General features: G+C 44.4%; 1 protein-coding gene across 1 annotated transcript; it reads left to right on the top strand.

Moving 5' to 3' along the window:
• The first annotated feature begins 1,998 nt into the window (after window positions 1-1,998).
• On the top strand, window positions 1,999-3,275 carry LOC140866464 (small ribosomal subunit protein uS4m). Its single transcript, XM_073271453.1, is given in 2 exon segments — window positions 1,999-2,266; window positions 2,269-3,275. Coding segments are annotated over 2 exon segments (1,029 nt in total). The 5' UTR covers window positions 1,999-2,235; the 3' UTR covers window positions 3,267-3,275.
• The last annotated feature ends 14,225 nt before the right edge of the window (window positions 3,276-17,500 follow it).

The following is a 17,500-nucleotide window of genomic DNA, read 5'->3' as shown; positions in this document are numbered from 1 at the left end:
CCTCTGTCTTTTTAGAAGTACATAACTTAAATATAGGATACATTACACTGCTAGACTTAATATTACGCGGCTCATAGACGCTCGCGAGCATACAGGAAAAGAGTAAACTGTCTGAGTATAGCTAACTTAAAAAGAGATCTTTATCTTGCGGGGTATACGTTATTTTATATAAATAACGTTTCGTTTTTGCACGGGTTCTCATCAGTAAGAAGTCATTCAATTCAAGTATACTTATGCTTCTCTTCTTAAATTTCATAAGTAGTATGATTGGCTCGCTAAAAGGTAACCCAAGTTATGAGTTTTTTTAACCTATCTTCTCTTCTAAACTCAGAAACTTAACATGGAAAGAAAAAGAGAGAATCATGATCCTCTGCACAGTGTTGCATGGCTGAAGGAGTTCGGCGAGTGACTCGCGAGAAGCTGGAATCTGTCATTTTCACCGATAATGACATGTTGGCGCCAACCCCCTAATATGACATTGAACTGACTGACTTGCTTAACGCGTCTGTCTGGAAAGCCAAAGACTAAGATAGATGCTTCCTATACCGAGCATTCATGAGTGAAGATTGAGAGAGATGGTGGCATATTTAGATGTCTACCTCCCCCTCAATGCTATACTGCGCGCTTATCACTCCGTATTGCACGGCTTGCATTAGGTGATCTCTTTGACGGAACGGATAAAGGGGCTCTATCTCCTTAGTTACGGACAATTAGACCTTATCTACTTGCGCCCGACCTTCCCCCCGGCTCTCGAATATCATGACGTATGAGAGAAAGCTGCTCGTAAGCGGCTTCCTTTTTTCTGTTCCACCACTACAGAAGGTACTAGTCTCTGACAAGTTCCTTCTAATCTTTGGAAAAGGGAGAATGGGATCTACTTAGTGCTCGGGGAAGACCCTAATTACTCGTAACTGGGGTGGTTCCCGTACAGAGCCCTCAAGAGAGCAGTTGCTTGTTCGCCAAGAATCAGCCTCACTCTCCTAAGACTTATCAAAGTAGAATCTTAGGTCATGTGATCGCTTAATTCGTCGATCATGTATCTAACTCAACCTGTTCACCTTTCGTCGGTCCGACCGACGATCCAGTTTCACTTCAATGATAGGAATCCTCGATTCGCATCCCCTACTTGGTATTTGTTTTGGTTGGGCCATATAACTTTCTAAGAGGTAGCCCGTAATTGAGGGAATCCGTATCGGTATTAGTGTCTCATAAGGAACAATTGAAATTCCCCTCTCAAATAGGCAAAATAGAATTCGAAACCAACAACAATTTAGGCACCCAAAGATATGATGTATGTGAATAAATTCCTCTCCTCTCTTCGATAGTTGAAACAACTCTAACTGAAATCATCCGTGCCAACGAGAAAGCTCAGTTGAAGGACGATCAATGGCAACTACTGAAAAGGACACAATCAATAGCACCTTTTGAACAGACTTCCTGCAACCAACTATAGTACAAGGCTGCTTTCCGCACTTAAAGAAGGCAAAAAGCTGTCAACAGGGGCAATGCCGGGGGAAGGAAGCAAGCAGAGTCAAAGGCGGGTCAAACTCACATAAGCAGAGGGGGAGACACATTCATGAAAAGCGAGAAGACATGCCGTAGGGGACTGACCAACTATGAATAGATCTTACTTACGGGTAAGATTAGGAACATCTATTAGTCCGTATCGTGGGTCTACTTGTTACAAAAGGCGAGCTTAAACATTCCAAAACATTGACAGAGGTCCTCAGACAGACATCGAAAAGGGGACGAAAAGAGTCTATTTACCTTTACAATATTCCGGAATGTATCATGGCTCTATCTATTCATTTTTTTTTTACGAAAAAAAAGAGTTCTGCATCTCTCCGAGGCTGGGGAAGAGAGAGCGGGGGGCTACGAGCCCTCTCCCGTTGTTGTTCCCGGACCACCCATACCTTCATTCCCCTTCGCCCGGCCCGGTGAGATCAGATTTCTCGAACGAAGTTAAAGTGATAGGAAGAGAAGACGGTTGGCGGGAGATCTCGATTCATAAAACCCCCTTTACTAGTAAGGGGAAAACGAAAGTGCGCTCCTGCGCACCAGCTGAAGAAAGGAGCTTTGGAAGCTTACCTTAGAATAGGGTTCCAAATCAATCAACCTAATAAGAAGAAAGGGGCAAGCTAAAACCTACTCAACACAAGTTAGTTGCTGGGTCGAAGTATTGCATTCTCCATCTGCCCGACAGCAGCAGGGGGGGTTCGATTCCCGTTATACGCGATGTGGCGAAAAAGACTGATTCAACGAGATATGCCTTGCCTGCATTAAGATTTAAAACTTGTCGTCTACTTTTAGGAAATGTTTGGAACAGAGAACTTACAATAATACAACGCCGCATTCTCAAAAGATTGAGAAACAAGAAAAGATCTATTAAGAGAAAGATTTATTCGAGAAAAAATCTTAACAGTTACATCCAATCACAAACTACACGAAAGTTGTCCCTTTTTCATAGAGATTTACCCATCACAGAGATGCACAGAAGAAGAAAACGATCATATATCCCTTTTCTACTCAATCCAGAAACAAGATCGGATGTTATTCCGGTTCGTCTCCATTTTCGTGAAACTATTCCTCAAGCAAGGCAGACGATAAGTCATCGAAGGGTTTGTGTGAATAATAGAATGGTAAACATTATTCATTTTAAAGTGTCCCACGGTGATATAATATCTTTTCAAGAAAATGATGCGAGAACCCGCGGTGAAAAAATCATAGGCAAATTTCTGGATCGCCCGGGAAGAATGTGGAGAAGAACCAAAACAGAATGGTTCCGAAAATTCAAAACGTTGAAGGGATGCCGCCTACTACTAAAATCCCAGTTTTTACAACAGTTGCATTCTTCTATGCAAGAAGAAGACACAAAGAAGTTTGGATCCAAAAAAGTATGCTTAGGCAGTAATTTCGATGAGCACAACAGAATGAAGAGGAATTTGTATCATTTCAAATCCTTATTCTTATCGAAGAGAAGGAACGAGAAAAACCAAAATATTCCTACTCAAACAATAAATCCTATAGTTTACAACTCTTCTTTATATAGTAATTCGACCTATTGCTCCGCATCCCCCCATCAGTTTACTATGAAGAGAAAAATAAAAAGAATCGAACTACCTACTCATTATTCGGAGGTGAATCATAGAACACCAAAAGCTGTGGTATTTTATGGACCTAACATAGGTCACATCCCTCACGACATAAGATTGAAAGATCCAAACCTTCTTCTTCGGAGCGGAAACGAACGTGGCCAAAACATATAAAGATCGGCGTAATCCCTCATAAGGGATATATCTATCCGGATAGAGGATAGTTTAGATCTATTCATAGATAGATCTTTCTCCATATAGATAGGTATCTTCGTGGATAGAGATAAAGATAGAGATCCATCTAGATCTTGAATCACTATTTATTTCCATTTTTTTTTCTTGACGACAAGTTTTCAATCTTAATGCAGGGCAAGGCTGCCAAAGTAGTTTTTCAATTATTAAGATCGGAGCGTAGACGAAGCGAGCAGAGCCCAGGAAACAGGAAAGCCCGTCATAAAGCAGTCTTCTACTTCTAGTCGACTGCTGGCCTGAGAGAAGGCGGCCTCTCTCGGGAAACATGGCAAAATCTCTCTTTTGGGTAGGTGCAGTAAGAGCAGAGGAGATCAGATACACGGAAACGAAGACCTTCGAGCACAAATATTGAACCGGGAAGAAAAAAGGGGAAAAAAGGAAAGTCTAAGTACATATGGCACGAAAAGGAAATCCGATTTCGGTAAGACTTGATCTGAATCGTAGTTCAGATTCAAGTTGGTTCAGTGAGGGCGACCGCGAAAGTCACCGAATGGGTCAGTCTTTTCCTTGCCCCAGATTTTAAATAGAAAAAGGCGTGGGAGGACGTTGCGGATGTCCGGGGCGGACACGACTTCTTCTATTCTAAGGCTAGAAGACCACTGAAAGACACCCAGGACTAGAGCATGTCGTGAAAGAAGCACACTCGGCGGGCGTGCTTCGACCGTGTCTCCGGGGCAGAGTTGAATGTAGATATCATGAACGCGAGGTGCAGGATACCAGGCCGAGAAACCCGGGCAACCACTCCCCTATGTGCCAATCGCTAGCGCATCCAGGGCCCCGGCGCCCAGCTCAGCTGGAGAGGCTTAGCCTGATCTGAGAAGTGCTAATTCGGTTCGGATAGACTTCATTCAAGAATGCCGCCACCCTTGGAATCAATAAGAAAAGAAGTGCTAAGTTTCAGATCAGTGAATAACCTGAAACGAAAAAAGAGACATTTATCGCTCGGCCCCTAAAGCGCACTATGCTCCGCTTCAACAAATGAGAGTTTTCGGTGGAACCGGTGAACCACGCGAGCTGGTTAGATGCGTGGGACAGAGGGCTCGTAGTACCTGCTAGCGCAGCTATGCAGTAGAAGGGAAGGAGCCTAAATCGACCCCCTTCTTTCTTTTTTTTTCTTTGAAAAAAGCAGTACAAGGAAACTTTTATTTAAGTCGGATGAGACTAAGCAGCTACCGACCGTTCCGACGCGCCCTTGACCTATCTTGATAAAAACCAAAACCCTATCTAAAGGGAGCCTAATTTAAGCTGTCAAACAAATGATAGAATGGAAAATAAAGAATATCCACTAGTAGGGATATGGGTGGAGTCTCGTTCAGTAAAGAGAGTTGTAAATTCGTAAAAGAGGATAGGAGCCTTTACTTTCAAATGACAACTGCTTCTTCTTGCTGCGAGGGCGTTGCACGAAACCAAACCGCCCCCCGCCCGATCAAGTACCAGTTGCTTCGCAGGTAGGCCCACTTAGGTTAGGGGGCATTGTCCCTCAGTTCTTACCAACCTCCGGTGTGTAATCGACATCTTGCTAGCTATAACTCGGTCGAATAAGAATCATTGATTCCCTCTGCTGTCAATTTCTTATTCATTCATGGCGCTTTTCCGGTGCTCCTTTCTCATCTCAAACCAGAACAACTCTGAACGTTAGGGAAGATAAGGGAAGACCACCTGAGCGAACCGACCGAAGGGACTTGACTTATCCGAACCGAACGATAGCGGCTTAAAGCTAAGCCTAGAGAATAAAAATCCTTGATCGACGGGGAGGAGCATCTCAAAGTACAAAGTATGGGGCAAAGGATCAAGCGCTTTTACTTTGTCTCCCGGGATCCACCACAGGTTGGGTTTGAGAGCCGTGTGATGGGTCACTATCCAGCACGGTTCGGAGAGCACTTTTAGTCTGCGTTGGTGAATAGAAGCCCCCCCTATCAAGCAAGAAGGAAGCGGCTCTTCCCACGGCGGAGTCACCATTGACTCTATTTATTATTATGGTAAATCAGTGTATCAAGATCTCAATCTGAGATCTTATTTCGGTTCGATACGTCCACCTACGAGACTCACCTTTGGCTTTCGTCTCGGTAGGTGTATTATTCTACATTTTCCCAAAAGAACATTCCTTCATTTCTTTCTTCCCCGTCGACCACGACGACTAAAACGACGCGAAAAATCCAGACCCGGAAAGGCGAAGGGCCGGTGGTGGGAATTTGGGAAAGTCGGGCCGATCGGGTGTCTTCATTCAAGCGACGGTACAGAAGAAGAACGAAACGAAGTGAGAGGCCGGGGGTCGGGGGAAAGAGTTGAGTCGATCAGGCTCGACGATCGGGAGAAGCAAAACGAAATCAGGATTTGGCCGAAAAAGAAGCAAGGCTATGGATACCATGACCGATCACCATCGATAAAGAAGAATCTTTCTAAATCACTTCGGGTCAGCGGGGCCTTCAAGCATCCGAAATACGCCGGGGTTGTAAATGGCATAGCCTTCCTGATAGAAAATGACGACTCCTTCAGAAAAACGAAGTTATTTAAGTTCTTTTTCCCAAAGAAGTCCCGCTCCGACGGCCCGACGAGTCATCTACTTAAAAGGACCCTCCCCGCAGTGCGCTCTTCCTTGAATTATTCGGTCATGCAATACTTATTGAATACAAAGAAAAAAATTCATTTCGACCCCGTCGTAGTTCTCAATCATTTCGTGGCACCGGGCGTGGCTGAACCATCTACAATGGGGGGAGCTAATGCACAGGAAAGAAGCTTAGATAAGAGAATACGTTCTCGCATCGCTTTTTTTCTAGAAAGCTCGACCAGCGAGAAAAAGTGTTTGGCCGAAGCCAAAAAGAGGTTGACCCACTTCATTCGCCAAGCGATTGATCTTCGCTTCGCGGGAACAACAAAAACCACCATCTCGCTCTTTCCTTTCTTCGGTGCTACCTTTTTTTTTCCAAGGGTTGGGGTGTATAATAACCTTTTTTTTAAGAATGCCCGGCAACAACTCCTACGTCAATTAAGGAGAAAATGTTGGAACCTCATGGCTAAGGATAAGGTAATGGAATTGATAGAGAAATTCATAGACCTAGGTAGGATAGGAGAATTGATAAAGGGAATAGAGATGATGATAGAGATCATACTGAGAAACAGAAGAATTCCGTACGGGTACAATTCTTATTTGAACGAAATGAAAAAAATGCGATCTTTGTTGTCTAATAGAACAAACACTAATACCTTAATTGAATCGGTCAAGATCAAATCTGTTTATCAAAGTGCTTCTCCGATTGCTCAAGACATCTCTTTTCAACTGAGGACCAAAACAAGATCATTTCGTTCCATTTTTACTAAAATAGTGAAGAATATTCCATTAGTAATGAAAAAAGGGGTGGAGGGGATCCGTATATGTTGTTCAGGTCGATCAGAAGGTGCAGAAATAGCTAGAACAGAATGCGGGAAGTATGGAAAAACATCTCGTAATGTATTTCACCAGAAAATCGATTATGCTCCTGCGGAAGTATCTACTCGTTACGGAATCTTAGGTGTCAAAGTGTGGATTTCATATAGTCAAAAAATAAAGAAATGAATGATCTATTTTTGGCCATCATTCCTTTTTTAAAGGAACCCCTTGAACAACTTGTCGCGGTGCAAGAGATCCTACCGCAGGGGCACCAGAATCCGCCACTCGAAGTGGTGGAAGGGCCTTCAGACTTAGGTCGATTAGAAGTGGATAGTCGACTGGTTATACCAGCCAACACTCATTTTTAAAATATTGTAACGTCGGCCCATATAGCTCATTCTGTGGCACCTTCTGAAGAAGGTGTGACTGTCTTGCCTCAAACGAGGCCCCTAGGAGGCCAGTCGGAGGCAGCAGAAACCGCATCTACGGGGCAAAACCGAGCCGTGGAGCAAGCTGGACCATCATCGCGGCAGTGGGAAACTAAATCACCAAGTAATCTGAATTCTTCGGATTGGCGATCTCTTGCCCGATGTTTTGAATCGCTTCCTGAGCCCGGCGATGAAGCTAGTTCGCTTCCTCCGGCCCAGGAGGCGTTGCCACAGCAGCCGCCAGTTGGTTCCGGAAGCGACAGACCATCTTCCTCTATTCCCCATTCCCATGCTGCTACTTTAACTTCAAATGAAATTAGAGCTATTAATTGCAGTTCTCTCCAACTTATCGAAAAAAGAAAAACGGAAAGATCTTTCACCCAGACCTATAGGACCGCGCTGATTAAACAAGAAAAGATCATCCTGGTTATTTCCAGGATTTTTTTCGAAACTAAACTATCGATTGCTAATAAAGAGGATATCCGAAGGGGCGTTGACATCGCTTTAACGGATCTCATGCAAGACGAGATTGGTTATCGCAACCAACGACTTTCTTATCTTTTGAAAGATCTTGAAAAGAAAAGATCGACTAGTCAATTTTTTAAGTCCATCCTATCAGACATCAAAAGGTTAGATTCAACCTCTGGTCCGCCTTCGTAGTTGGATCCTACTTTAGTTTAGCTTTTTCGATTTGCCTGGAGAGAAGAGGGATTTGTCTACTTTGTTATTGTTAATAAGGGAAGGGAACGAACTAAAAGTCCTTCGTAGGACGGCCATGGGGGGTTAGGCAGCAGGGGCGCTCTCCCCAAAGAAGGGAGACGACTTATTTGGTTTGAGGTGAGGGAGTTGGCAGGTCAAGCTGGGCCCAGTTCAATAGAAAGAAGAAGGACTGGGGATGGGGACGCGGGATGGGCCCCATCAATTTCTTTGTATTTTCTAACGAACCAGCGGAGGAACATCTTCGTGGAAGGCGGGTTCACATCGCTATCTAAGCGCAGACGTGACTAAGCGGCAGCTGGTCTAGGTGTTCGAAACATTCTTCATCGACAGGGAATGTAATTGTCATTACAACTTGGGCAAAGCCGATTTCTTTCTTCCCACGAAATGGAGAATCTATAGCAACGTGAGAAGCTAAGTTTCAAATTTGATCACAAAAAATAGGTAGCTCAAAAGGCCAACCCTTCCTCTTAGACACTACTACTGATCAGCATGACTTTCTTTCATTTTTGTTATTGAAAGTGAAAGTAGTCAAGTTGATTCTAATCGCGTACGCCGAGCTTCGATGGATTGTTGTGTTAAGTCGCTCTTGTGAGAGATAGGGATAACAGAGACAAGGAACCACCGCCCCTTCGGGTAGGGCATAGGTGGCTACGGCGGAAAAACCCTGGATCTACAAGACTGACTTCACGCTCTCTAGAAGCTCACTGCAGAGGAAAGTAAAGTTTTTATTCCTATAACTTCAAATCAGAGAAAATAAAGATATTGTTCACCGAAAGATAGGAAATAAATTGACTTCCAGAGCGGAAGGGAATACTTAACCACGCCTCGAGTCCCAGTCTCCTAGTGGTGGGATGGTAAAGGGCAATGTCCGGTTCTGGCCAAGAGATGTCTTTGCACCGTCCCCCTTCTTGTTGGTTGGCACAAGCCCTTGTAGTAGTCAGTCTTTCCTCCGGCCGGATGTTAGAGTCAATTCCATTGTTGGTTTGACCATTAAGTGAATGCAAATATAGGTAGAATTTGAATCAATGACCTAAAAGTCTTCTTTTGCCTATTGTAGTTACCTTGATGTGAGAAATGGTTCTTAGCCAACGGTGACCGGCTCAATGAGCACTATTGGTTGATCAACGATCTATTAGAAGCAGATCATCGATACTTTCACTTTCCTATATGAGAGAATCGATCTTATCTTGTTTACGAGTGGATGACATCATCAGATAGGATCCGTTTTCATGATCCATATATTCATTCTAAATATGAGATTTGACGAGCTTGACGAATCTGAGCGAGCAACACTTAAGACGCCCTGCTGTAAAAGCAAAATGGATGGACTTGTTTGTTAAAATTATTTTAGATAACTCTCAAAAAAACTGAGGTTCCTGTATATATAAAGCCTTACAGCGACCAGTGTACCATTGTTCCTTAGCGAACTCCTTTCCCAAAGCGTCAAAGTCCGCATTGGATAAAGTAGTACTTGATCATCCATATTTGAAGGTCGGTTGTGCAACTTAGTCCCCAACAACAAGTCTTCATCTGATAATTTTATAGAACAGCATTGAGCCGTCGATGTGTCGATTTTTGCAACCTCTGCATGAGTTTTCTTCAGGAAAGGACAAAGCAGAGCTGTAATCAGCGCCTTTCTAAGATCTTCAGATAGACACAATGTGTCGTACACGCTTAGCAAGGAGGGTCTTTTCTTCAGATGGGCCATGACATTGTATTTTATCTTATTGGGGGAAGCTGTTTGGGGAGGTGGAGCTTGGGATGCCCCCACTGAAGGCGATGGAAGCTGTACGTCGGGTAATTGAGTACCCGACCTTAGAGTTATCTTGTTGATATAAACTGGCTCCTTCGGGAAATGGAGTGGGCAATTATCTTCGTCGAATACATCGATCGTGAGGCAAGAATAAGTCGCCATGTTGGATGCAGCCACCTTCTTACCCTTACCCTTCTTTATAGTCTTCAAGAGTTCGGCGTCTATGGTTCCTTCATTTATCAGCCTTTTTATTTTGCACTTCAGGGCAAAGCAATCTTGGATCTTATGCCCCAAAACCCTGTGGTAAGGGCAATATAGTGGATCCCCTACACGATCTGCTTCATGTGGACGCTTAGAGTCTGGCAACTCGATGAGATTTAGTTCTATCAATCCTTTGAATAAGTCATTTTCGTCAGGAAACCTCGCCTTTCTCCTTTAGAGACTTTGGAGGACCGTTTATTCTTTGAGAAGATTCGGCTTGAGCTTACTTTAAAAGGGCTTGGCTAGAAGTTTTTTTTGGTCTCATGTTCCCATCTGAGGTAGCACCTGAAGTTCTAGGTTCCACCACACAGGCTTGTTTTGTCGGTGTCTTCTCAGGAGTTCTATCCTTCTTTATCAGTCACTTTATCAACGAACTTAGATCGTCGGGCGATATAACTAAGATAGTTATAAATTTCTGTGGCTTTGGAAGCAAGCTCTTCAAAAGTGATGGGTTGAGGACGATGTAAACTTAGATTCTTCCAGCGGTTGATCGGAGAATAGCAAGATATCTTATTGTAATAGTTAGCTAATTCCTTCAAACCCGTCAAAGTCCCATATCCCCTTCTCTGCCTTTGTCCCCTTACCAGCTTGCTAACTCCCTTCCCTGTAAGACCTCTACTTGAGACTATCCTAGGATGAGAAGAAAATTCATATTCAAGTTATCCCAATAGTAAAGACCGCGCTACCCTTGAAAACATACTTTTTGCCATTCCCGGAAAAGGCAAGGCCAAGGAGACCAAGAGTAAGCCTGTCAGTAGCTGGCTATCTTTCTTTCTTAAGGCAGTTGTTACAGAAAGGACTAGCTGCGCTTATTCTATTCCGACAACGCTGACCAAGAGCTAGCCACTAAGAGAATCTCAGTTGAATGCTCCAACTCTAATGCCCCTGCTCCTATAATAGGTTCTAGAGACAGAGATTCTGTGACTTGCCTACCCGAGGCTCACTTCACTCTCTTTAAATAAGACCGGGGGTCACTCGCTTCCTCAAGCACGGGAAAGAGAGAAGATTTCTTATTTATGCCCACTCTTCAAAATGAAATTTCCCTTCTTCTAAGAGCTAAATCGATGGCACTTGCATCCAACCCCGTGACGTGATTTGGGCATAGATCATCTTTCCCTTCTACGACGGCTAGTGAAATCATAAAAAGTTCGCTCCCCTTGGGCTGGGAAAAACTCACTAGGAAGATAGAACAAAAATGAGTAGTAGCGCTAGCGGCGCAGAAGGAGCTTGACACCACATCTAACAATAGTCCCCTTGAAGGCTAAAGAAGGAAGCCAGACTTGCCTTTATAAGCTTAGTAAGCCATCGAGGTCCTGTTGGAAGGGTTATGTTGATGCAGTAGCAAAGACTTCCAACTCCCATCATATAAATCAATTTATACTCTTCATGCTCTGACTAAGATTATCGGCATCATAGTTTTTCATACCAAAAGCCTCCAGCTGATCACAAAGGTTCTTCACCTTAATACAGTAACTACCCCGCTTCAGGCCATGTTGTTCAGTCTCCAGGCACTGACGCTTACTTGCGGTCGCATGTTCATTAACTTCCCTCAAAGTAAGCCATGCCTTTCTTGGGTCTGTAGTGCCCCCTCCATATATATGGGGGCGCATCTTATCAGCTACAGACACTGTGATCGCATGCATAGCCCCACCAGACCAAAAAAAGATTAAAATGGTTTCTTACTCGCCACATCCTCCGGGTTACCTTCAGCAATTATCCAACATTCCTGGCCCATCAAGAAGAACTTTACCTTTTCACTCCAATTTACATAATTTTCGCCATGTTGGAGTGAACGGCACACAATCGACAAGCCAGACATTATTTCCTAATGCAAGAAAAAAAGAATTTGACGATCTGATTCTGGAGGAGAATACATGTCCACGGGATTTTCTCAATATCTTATTTCTAGAGGCACTGTTCATCAGAGATCTTTTGCGTATACTCCTTGAATAGCTAAGAGGAAAAATAGATAGATACTTATTGGAAACGATTAGAGCTATGATGTTTGGGATGAATGTACCTCATTTGGGCAGAAGCTGTGTTGACCGCAACATACTTGAAAAATAGCATACCGTAGTTGTCTTTTATGGAAGCATCCCTGATTAGTCTCATTTAAAAGTATTTGGCTGCTGCTGTTCATATTCTATTTTTTTTAGTTTCTTTAAAGAAAAGAAAGGAAACTAACGAAAGAAAGCGAGCAGCAGGAGAAGATCGGTAATAGAAGGTAACGAACTAGAGACTGATAAAGAGATCAGAAGCAAAACTCGGCAAGGAGAAGGCTGCTCCCAGGTGCTACACAAAAATGCAGGAGTGAGCGTACCCCAAGGCTCTCCTCTCTCCCCCCTTTTTAGCTAACCACCATCAACCCCATTTTTCACCTGGTCCAAAAATCTGATGAGGAAAGGAGATCAGAAAGATACGCGAACGACGTATAGGTCGGATGTTTCCGTGAGCAGTAAGCAGCAGATCTCCCCTTATTTTGGGAAAGCTGGCGGCCGCGTGTGAATTCTTTCAAGGCAAGGGGCGGCCTGATTCGACATTGTTGTTTACTCTGATCCGGTCGAGGTGGTTTTCATTTACCAGCACGTAGGTGGTCTAAATTCCTATGACCGAGTCGTTCTGGCCCCTGTAAACATCTTTTCTTAATGTATTAAAGAGGGCCTCTCTAACCGTGAAAAGTGGTGGGTGCCCACTGACGGCCATTCCTGGCTCGGCTCCGATAACGCAATTCCGGGAGGAGTCGGTAGTTGGGCACTGGATCCCTTCGGACCTCGAGAACGTGTGACGCTGAGTCGGAGTTTGGTGAACCAACTGGTCGCTCCTCTAGTTGAAGTATCGGGCCCCTTTTTCGTTGCCTAGGTTACACCTTCGGAATACCCCAGAAGGTAATTTTCTCTACTCCCCCAATCTTCACTTTACGCCACGCCGACTCCACTTTCGTCATAAGGCGTGGAATTAGACCAAGGGGAATCTCTATAGGAACTAGTCTCTTAGATTTCGCACATAGGAGATCGAGACACAGCCCCAGGGCTATGGGGAAAGATGTAGATCGATCGCCCTATAGATAGACAACTACATAGAGGGTCTCTACAAGTCTATATATTCTTTGATTTCGTTCCCCCCGTAAGATCAATATCACAACCAATAAGGTCTGCAAGTTTAACATCTAAGTCATACCCGATCCGATAGTTTACGATATATCTATCTATATCTATTTCACATATATAAACTAAGAAAAGATATTCATAGATATCGGTAGTTGTCCGGTCGTACCCAAACAATAATATTCCAGAGGAAAATGCACCTAAGATCAAATATTTCGAGCCGGCTTCCGTGGAAAATTCAGACTTTCTTTTTGATGCTGCGATCACATAAAAACATAAACTTTGAAGCTCAATAGCTAAATACATGGCAATTGAATCATAAGCCGAGATCATAAAGAGCATACTGCGAGTAGGAAGTGGAATTAATACAATGAATTCAAAAGCATCAAACCTCTCTTGTTCGGAAGAATCGAAACACATCGAAATGGTACCAGCCGTACTTAATAATAGAAGGATTTGGCAGAAATATGTAAAATTGTCCCTCCTAAAAAGATTATTCCAGAATAAATAGGCAATAGTTAGGAGAGGTGCGCCAGTGGCGAGCAGAAGCAAGGTTATTAGATACCTCAGGAAAGCCCGGCCAGAACCACACGTGCAAGTTTCCCTGCATGTGGCTCGTCCGTGATAACTTCTTCGGATTTGCGTGAACTAGCGGACCGACCACTAAGTGGGGATGCTCCCTCCAGCATGAGCGAACCCTTTCGGAACTGATGTTGAATGGGCGCCACTATCCCAGCCCGGATCCAGCCAGGTTCTATTGACCATGTCCTCTTCTCCTTCGGACCCTTGTCTTGGGGCGTCTTTGGCTTTACGAGAGAAAGCTCGCCGGAGAAAAAAGTATTTATCTTCCCGTCCCGGGTCATACTCCGGTGCGTCCACAGAAGAGGAAATCGCAATGCATCTTGCTCAGCAGACGTAGCTTGGAGTGAGAGTGTAGCGGGGGTAAGGTAAGGAAAGTGCCAGAGAGGAAGCCAAACCGGCCGCGTAAGCGCAGCTAAACTAATATGCACCGGAGAAAGCAAAGCCAGGTGCCGTAGGTAAGCTCTATTCGGTCCGGAGCATTGATTCCCCATAACGAATGGGCTACCTCTATCTTTCAATTACCTATCCTGTGCTCGAGAAGGTCCCTCAGTTCCTCGGCAGCACCTCGAGGTGTATTTAGTTGTCTTACATGAGACTCGGGATATTCCCCACTACATGGCATGACACCTTTCGCTCATCCATTCCGCCCGCCCGGCCAGACGCGGTGCCTTTTCTCATTATCATCTACCGCCCTTTCTTTCCTCCCGGCTATTCACGCATGAAGATTGTCGTATGTATGCTCGACTTCGGTTGCCGGTGTATAGGTAGGAGTACATTATGGCAGGATCAGTCACCCGGGCAAACAACCCTCCTCCAAGAAGAATTGTGCTATGCCCCCCCGATCCCTATAGAGCGAAAGAGCTGCCTGGTGATCCCTAGGTTGCAGCACGTCCGGTCGTTAACTCCTCGCGCCGCTGCCGCCGTTTCTAGGACCGACCGACGCCTCACCTGCACAGGTACCTACGTAGTGTAGTGTCGGTCGCACATTCAACATAGCGTTCGGACTCATGTGCCTTCCAGAACCAGGGGTCTTCGAGCCTGCTGCGTACGATTAGCCAGCCTTGCGGCGGCAAAAGAATTAGACGTCCCCCCATGCTATGGTTCCCTGCGGTCCAAACCCGGTGCCGCATTAGGTTAGGGAGCTGGACGATAATAGCTCCTCCGCATCCCAAAGCGCGCTGCCCTCCTAGGCGCGCAACACTAAGTAATCCAAGCCAACCCACATTACTGACTAACGGCGGATAATCATATTTCTTAGAGGTACTAAATACAACTCCATGAATGAGCAAAATGAAGGTTGCATTAATGATAAAAATCTCAGGGGAAACCGCTAAAAAAAGATTGAACATGTGGGAGGATCCGAACGAATTCTGCTTTCATTTCCCCTGTATGGAGCACGGAGTTACTTACGTAACGGTCTTTTCAGCAGGTAGGCTGCACTCTAGGCGGCTAGGAAGGCTCGCTAGACCAACAGCCAGACCAAGAATTAATGTGTAATGATGGTGATTCCACACCGGGCTCAATAAAGAATTGAATGTAAAAAGGGGATCCTAAACAAAAAAGGAGTCAATGACCCCGGGAGGTCGGGCAGATAAAAGGCCAATAGCCTGATGTCAGCTTCTACGGCATAATTAAAGAAGAGAGCTATCAACGCTAATAATAAGCATTGAAGTTGAACTTCCATCTTTTTCGTCCAAATCCGTCAATAAATAAATGACGAACTCCATTATAAATATGGTAGGACAGGGCAAAGGCAGTAATCTCCATCGAAATTATCGCTGAACTATGGCAATTAGGATTTCAGCAGCAAGGTTTTTATCCCTACTTCTTCTCCTTCGGACCCTTGTCTTTATTCCCATTCCCTTTTTGTTCTTCTTATTCTGTCGAGAGTTGTATTTTATTAGGAAGAATAAAATGGAGAAAGATCTTTCTGATGTCGCAGAGAAATGGTTCACTCTTTATTCTTTCGTTTCAAGACCTAATTAGACCTTCTTCAAAAGCTTTTCAAATCACATAAATAAACCTGTAAAGATCGTCAATTGCCTGGTCCAAAAATGATTATATGTAAATATATATTGATTCAAAGAAAGATACTGGTCATCCCTTTAGAGATGCCTAAAGCGCACTAAACCAAAACAAGAGATAGAGCTGTGGTTAAAGATGGCACGGTTCCAGCTTTCCCGCTTTGATCAGGTGACAGCTGTCGGGGTACTGGTAACTAGCTTAGTGAATCGATTGGGAGCCTCCTGTATGTCGAGTTCTACACGGATACGTGCACAAGATAGGTTAGCCCATGTAGCTATCGCTTTCTCCTCCAGGTCGAAAAGCAAGACTTAAAGTAAAAAAAGAGGGGCCAGAGAGTTACTATTACACAAGAACACAACTAAATTCGACGAGTCTCGTTGAATCGAGGGTATTGAATCTGCTCTAACAAAACTAGACGATGATCTTCAAAGCAACAAAAGTGCAAAATGAGGTAGAAATGTAATTGACGATGTCTCTAGCTCACACCACCCTTGAAACAGGATCTCAGGTTGTTACATTGGGAGCTCTTAGAAACCGTTGTTTCCAGGTCGGTCTCATAGCCTGTCTGTGCTTTAGATGGGGGCAGAGCCCAACCCAAAACTTCCCAGCTCTCGAGGCATAGGAATCCGTTCCCTGCCAGCCTCCGTTTGAGTTTGAAGGGGGCCCGGCCCTCTAATGTTGCGTGAGGAGTGCAAGGGGATGGTCTCAAGAAAGGAAAGACGAGACGGCAGTCTTATTTAATTAAAGCCTTCCATCCGTACGTAGAAGGGATTCTTCTAGACTGAATTGATATGAACATGATTTAAATTCATGTTGATGAGATATTAGATGGTAATGTTCCATCGGGGCAGCCTAGAATCTAGTTCATGGGCTTACTCTTTCCCCTACATGCAAGTTTTCTTTGAGAGGAAGAATAGTAAGGGCTGTACGAGAGCAGTCGATCAAGAAGGGCGTCTAAGCGATCAAGGAGACACGTCTTTCTTTATGGCATAACCCGGAAATACTTTTCTTAGTCTTTTTCCTATTGCTATCGCACCCTTTACGCTACCGCACAACTGACCGTTGCTTGGTTAGTCTGATCAATCTCACTCTCGAAGTTGGGAAGAATCCACTAAAAATGCGAGGGGTGCGAAGCATGACATTTTGTTTGGACGACTCATCGAAGAGAGGGGTCGACGAGACAGCAGAAGAAGTGTAGGCCTTCCTTCCTTTGAGATGGTTTGACCGCAACTATTTATTTTATACACGTGTCACTGTCATCAGATCGAAAATCTATATCATCCTCAAGAAGAAGAAAATACCTCAAAGGTGACCTCAGTCCTGCGACCGGGGATTGCTTCCTATGAGGGCATCCAGGAAGGGATAGGCTTAAGACCGCCTATCCTCCATACACGACTAGACAAGCCACATGACCTGCCCGCGGGTCGTAATGTAGGGGAGGCAATAGAAGGGATAGAGGAGGTTGTTTCACTTACCTCTTTGAGGTAAGCCTGCGTGAATCTTTTACCGAGTCTTGGTAGATACCCTGGGAAAAGGCCATGTCTTCTTACACGCCTGGCCACTACCCACAGGGGACAAGGCCTTCTTCTCCACTTCTTCGGATTCGGATGTAGATGTTTGGCTAAATGGTTAATATTTTTTATTTTAGTGGGATAGTCAACAAAGTCTTAGAAAGAACCGGAAACCGGCCGTTCTCGGAGTTACCATTTCTTTAATTACTATAAATGGATCCGGGTTCGTTTTGAATCCATTTTTGCAGATTAAATGTCCCATCCCTTGGTTTACTATAAACTTGGTAAGATTCCAAGAGAATAAAACCTGCCACCGAATCCACAAAACAAAGGCTTGCTATCGGGCTGAGAATAGCCCGGCGTTGGGGGAATCTGAGGCTACTTGGGGACTACAGTTTCCCCCTT

The sequence above is a fragment of the Henckelia pumila genome, chromosome 4 (genome assembly GCF_033568475.1).
Source record: "Henckelia pumila isolate YLH828 chromosome 4, ASM3356847v2, whole genome shotgun sequence".
NCBI classification, from domain to species: Eukaryota; Viridiplantae; Streptophyta; class Magnoliopsida; order Lamiales; family Gesneriaceae; genus Henckelia; species Henckelia pumila.
The sequence above is the reverse complement of the archived record's forward strand: the minus strand, read 5'-3'. Positions and strand labels throughout refer to the sequence as shown.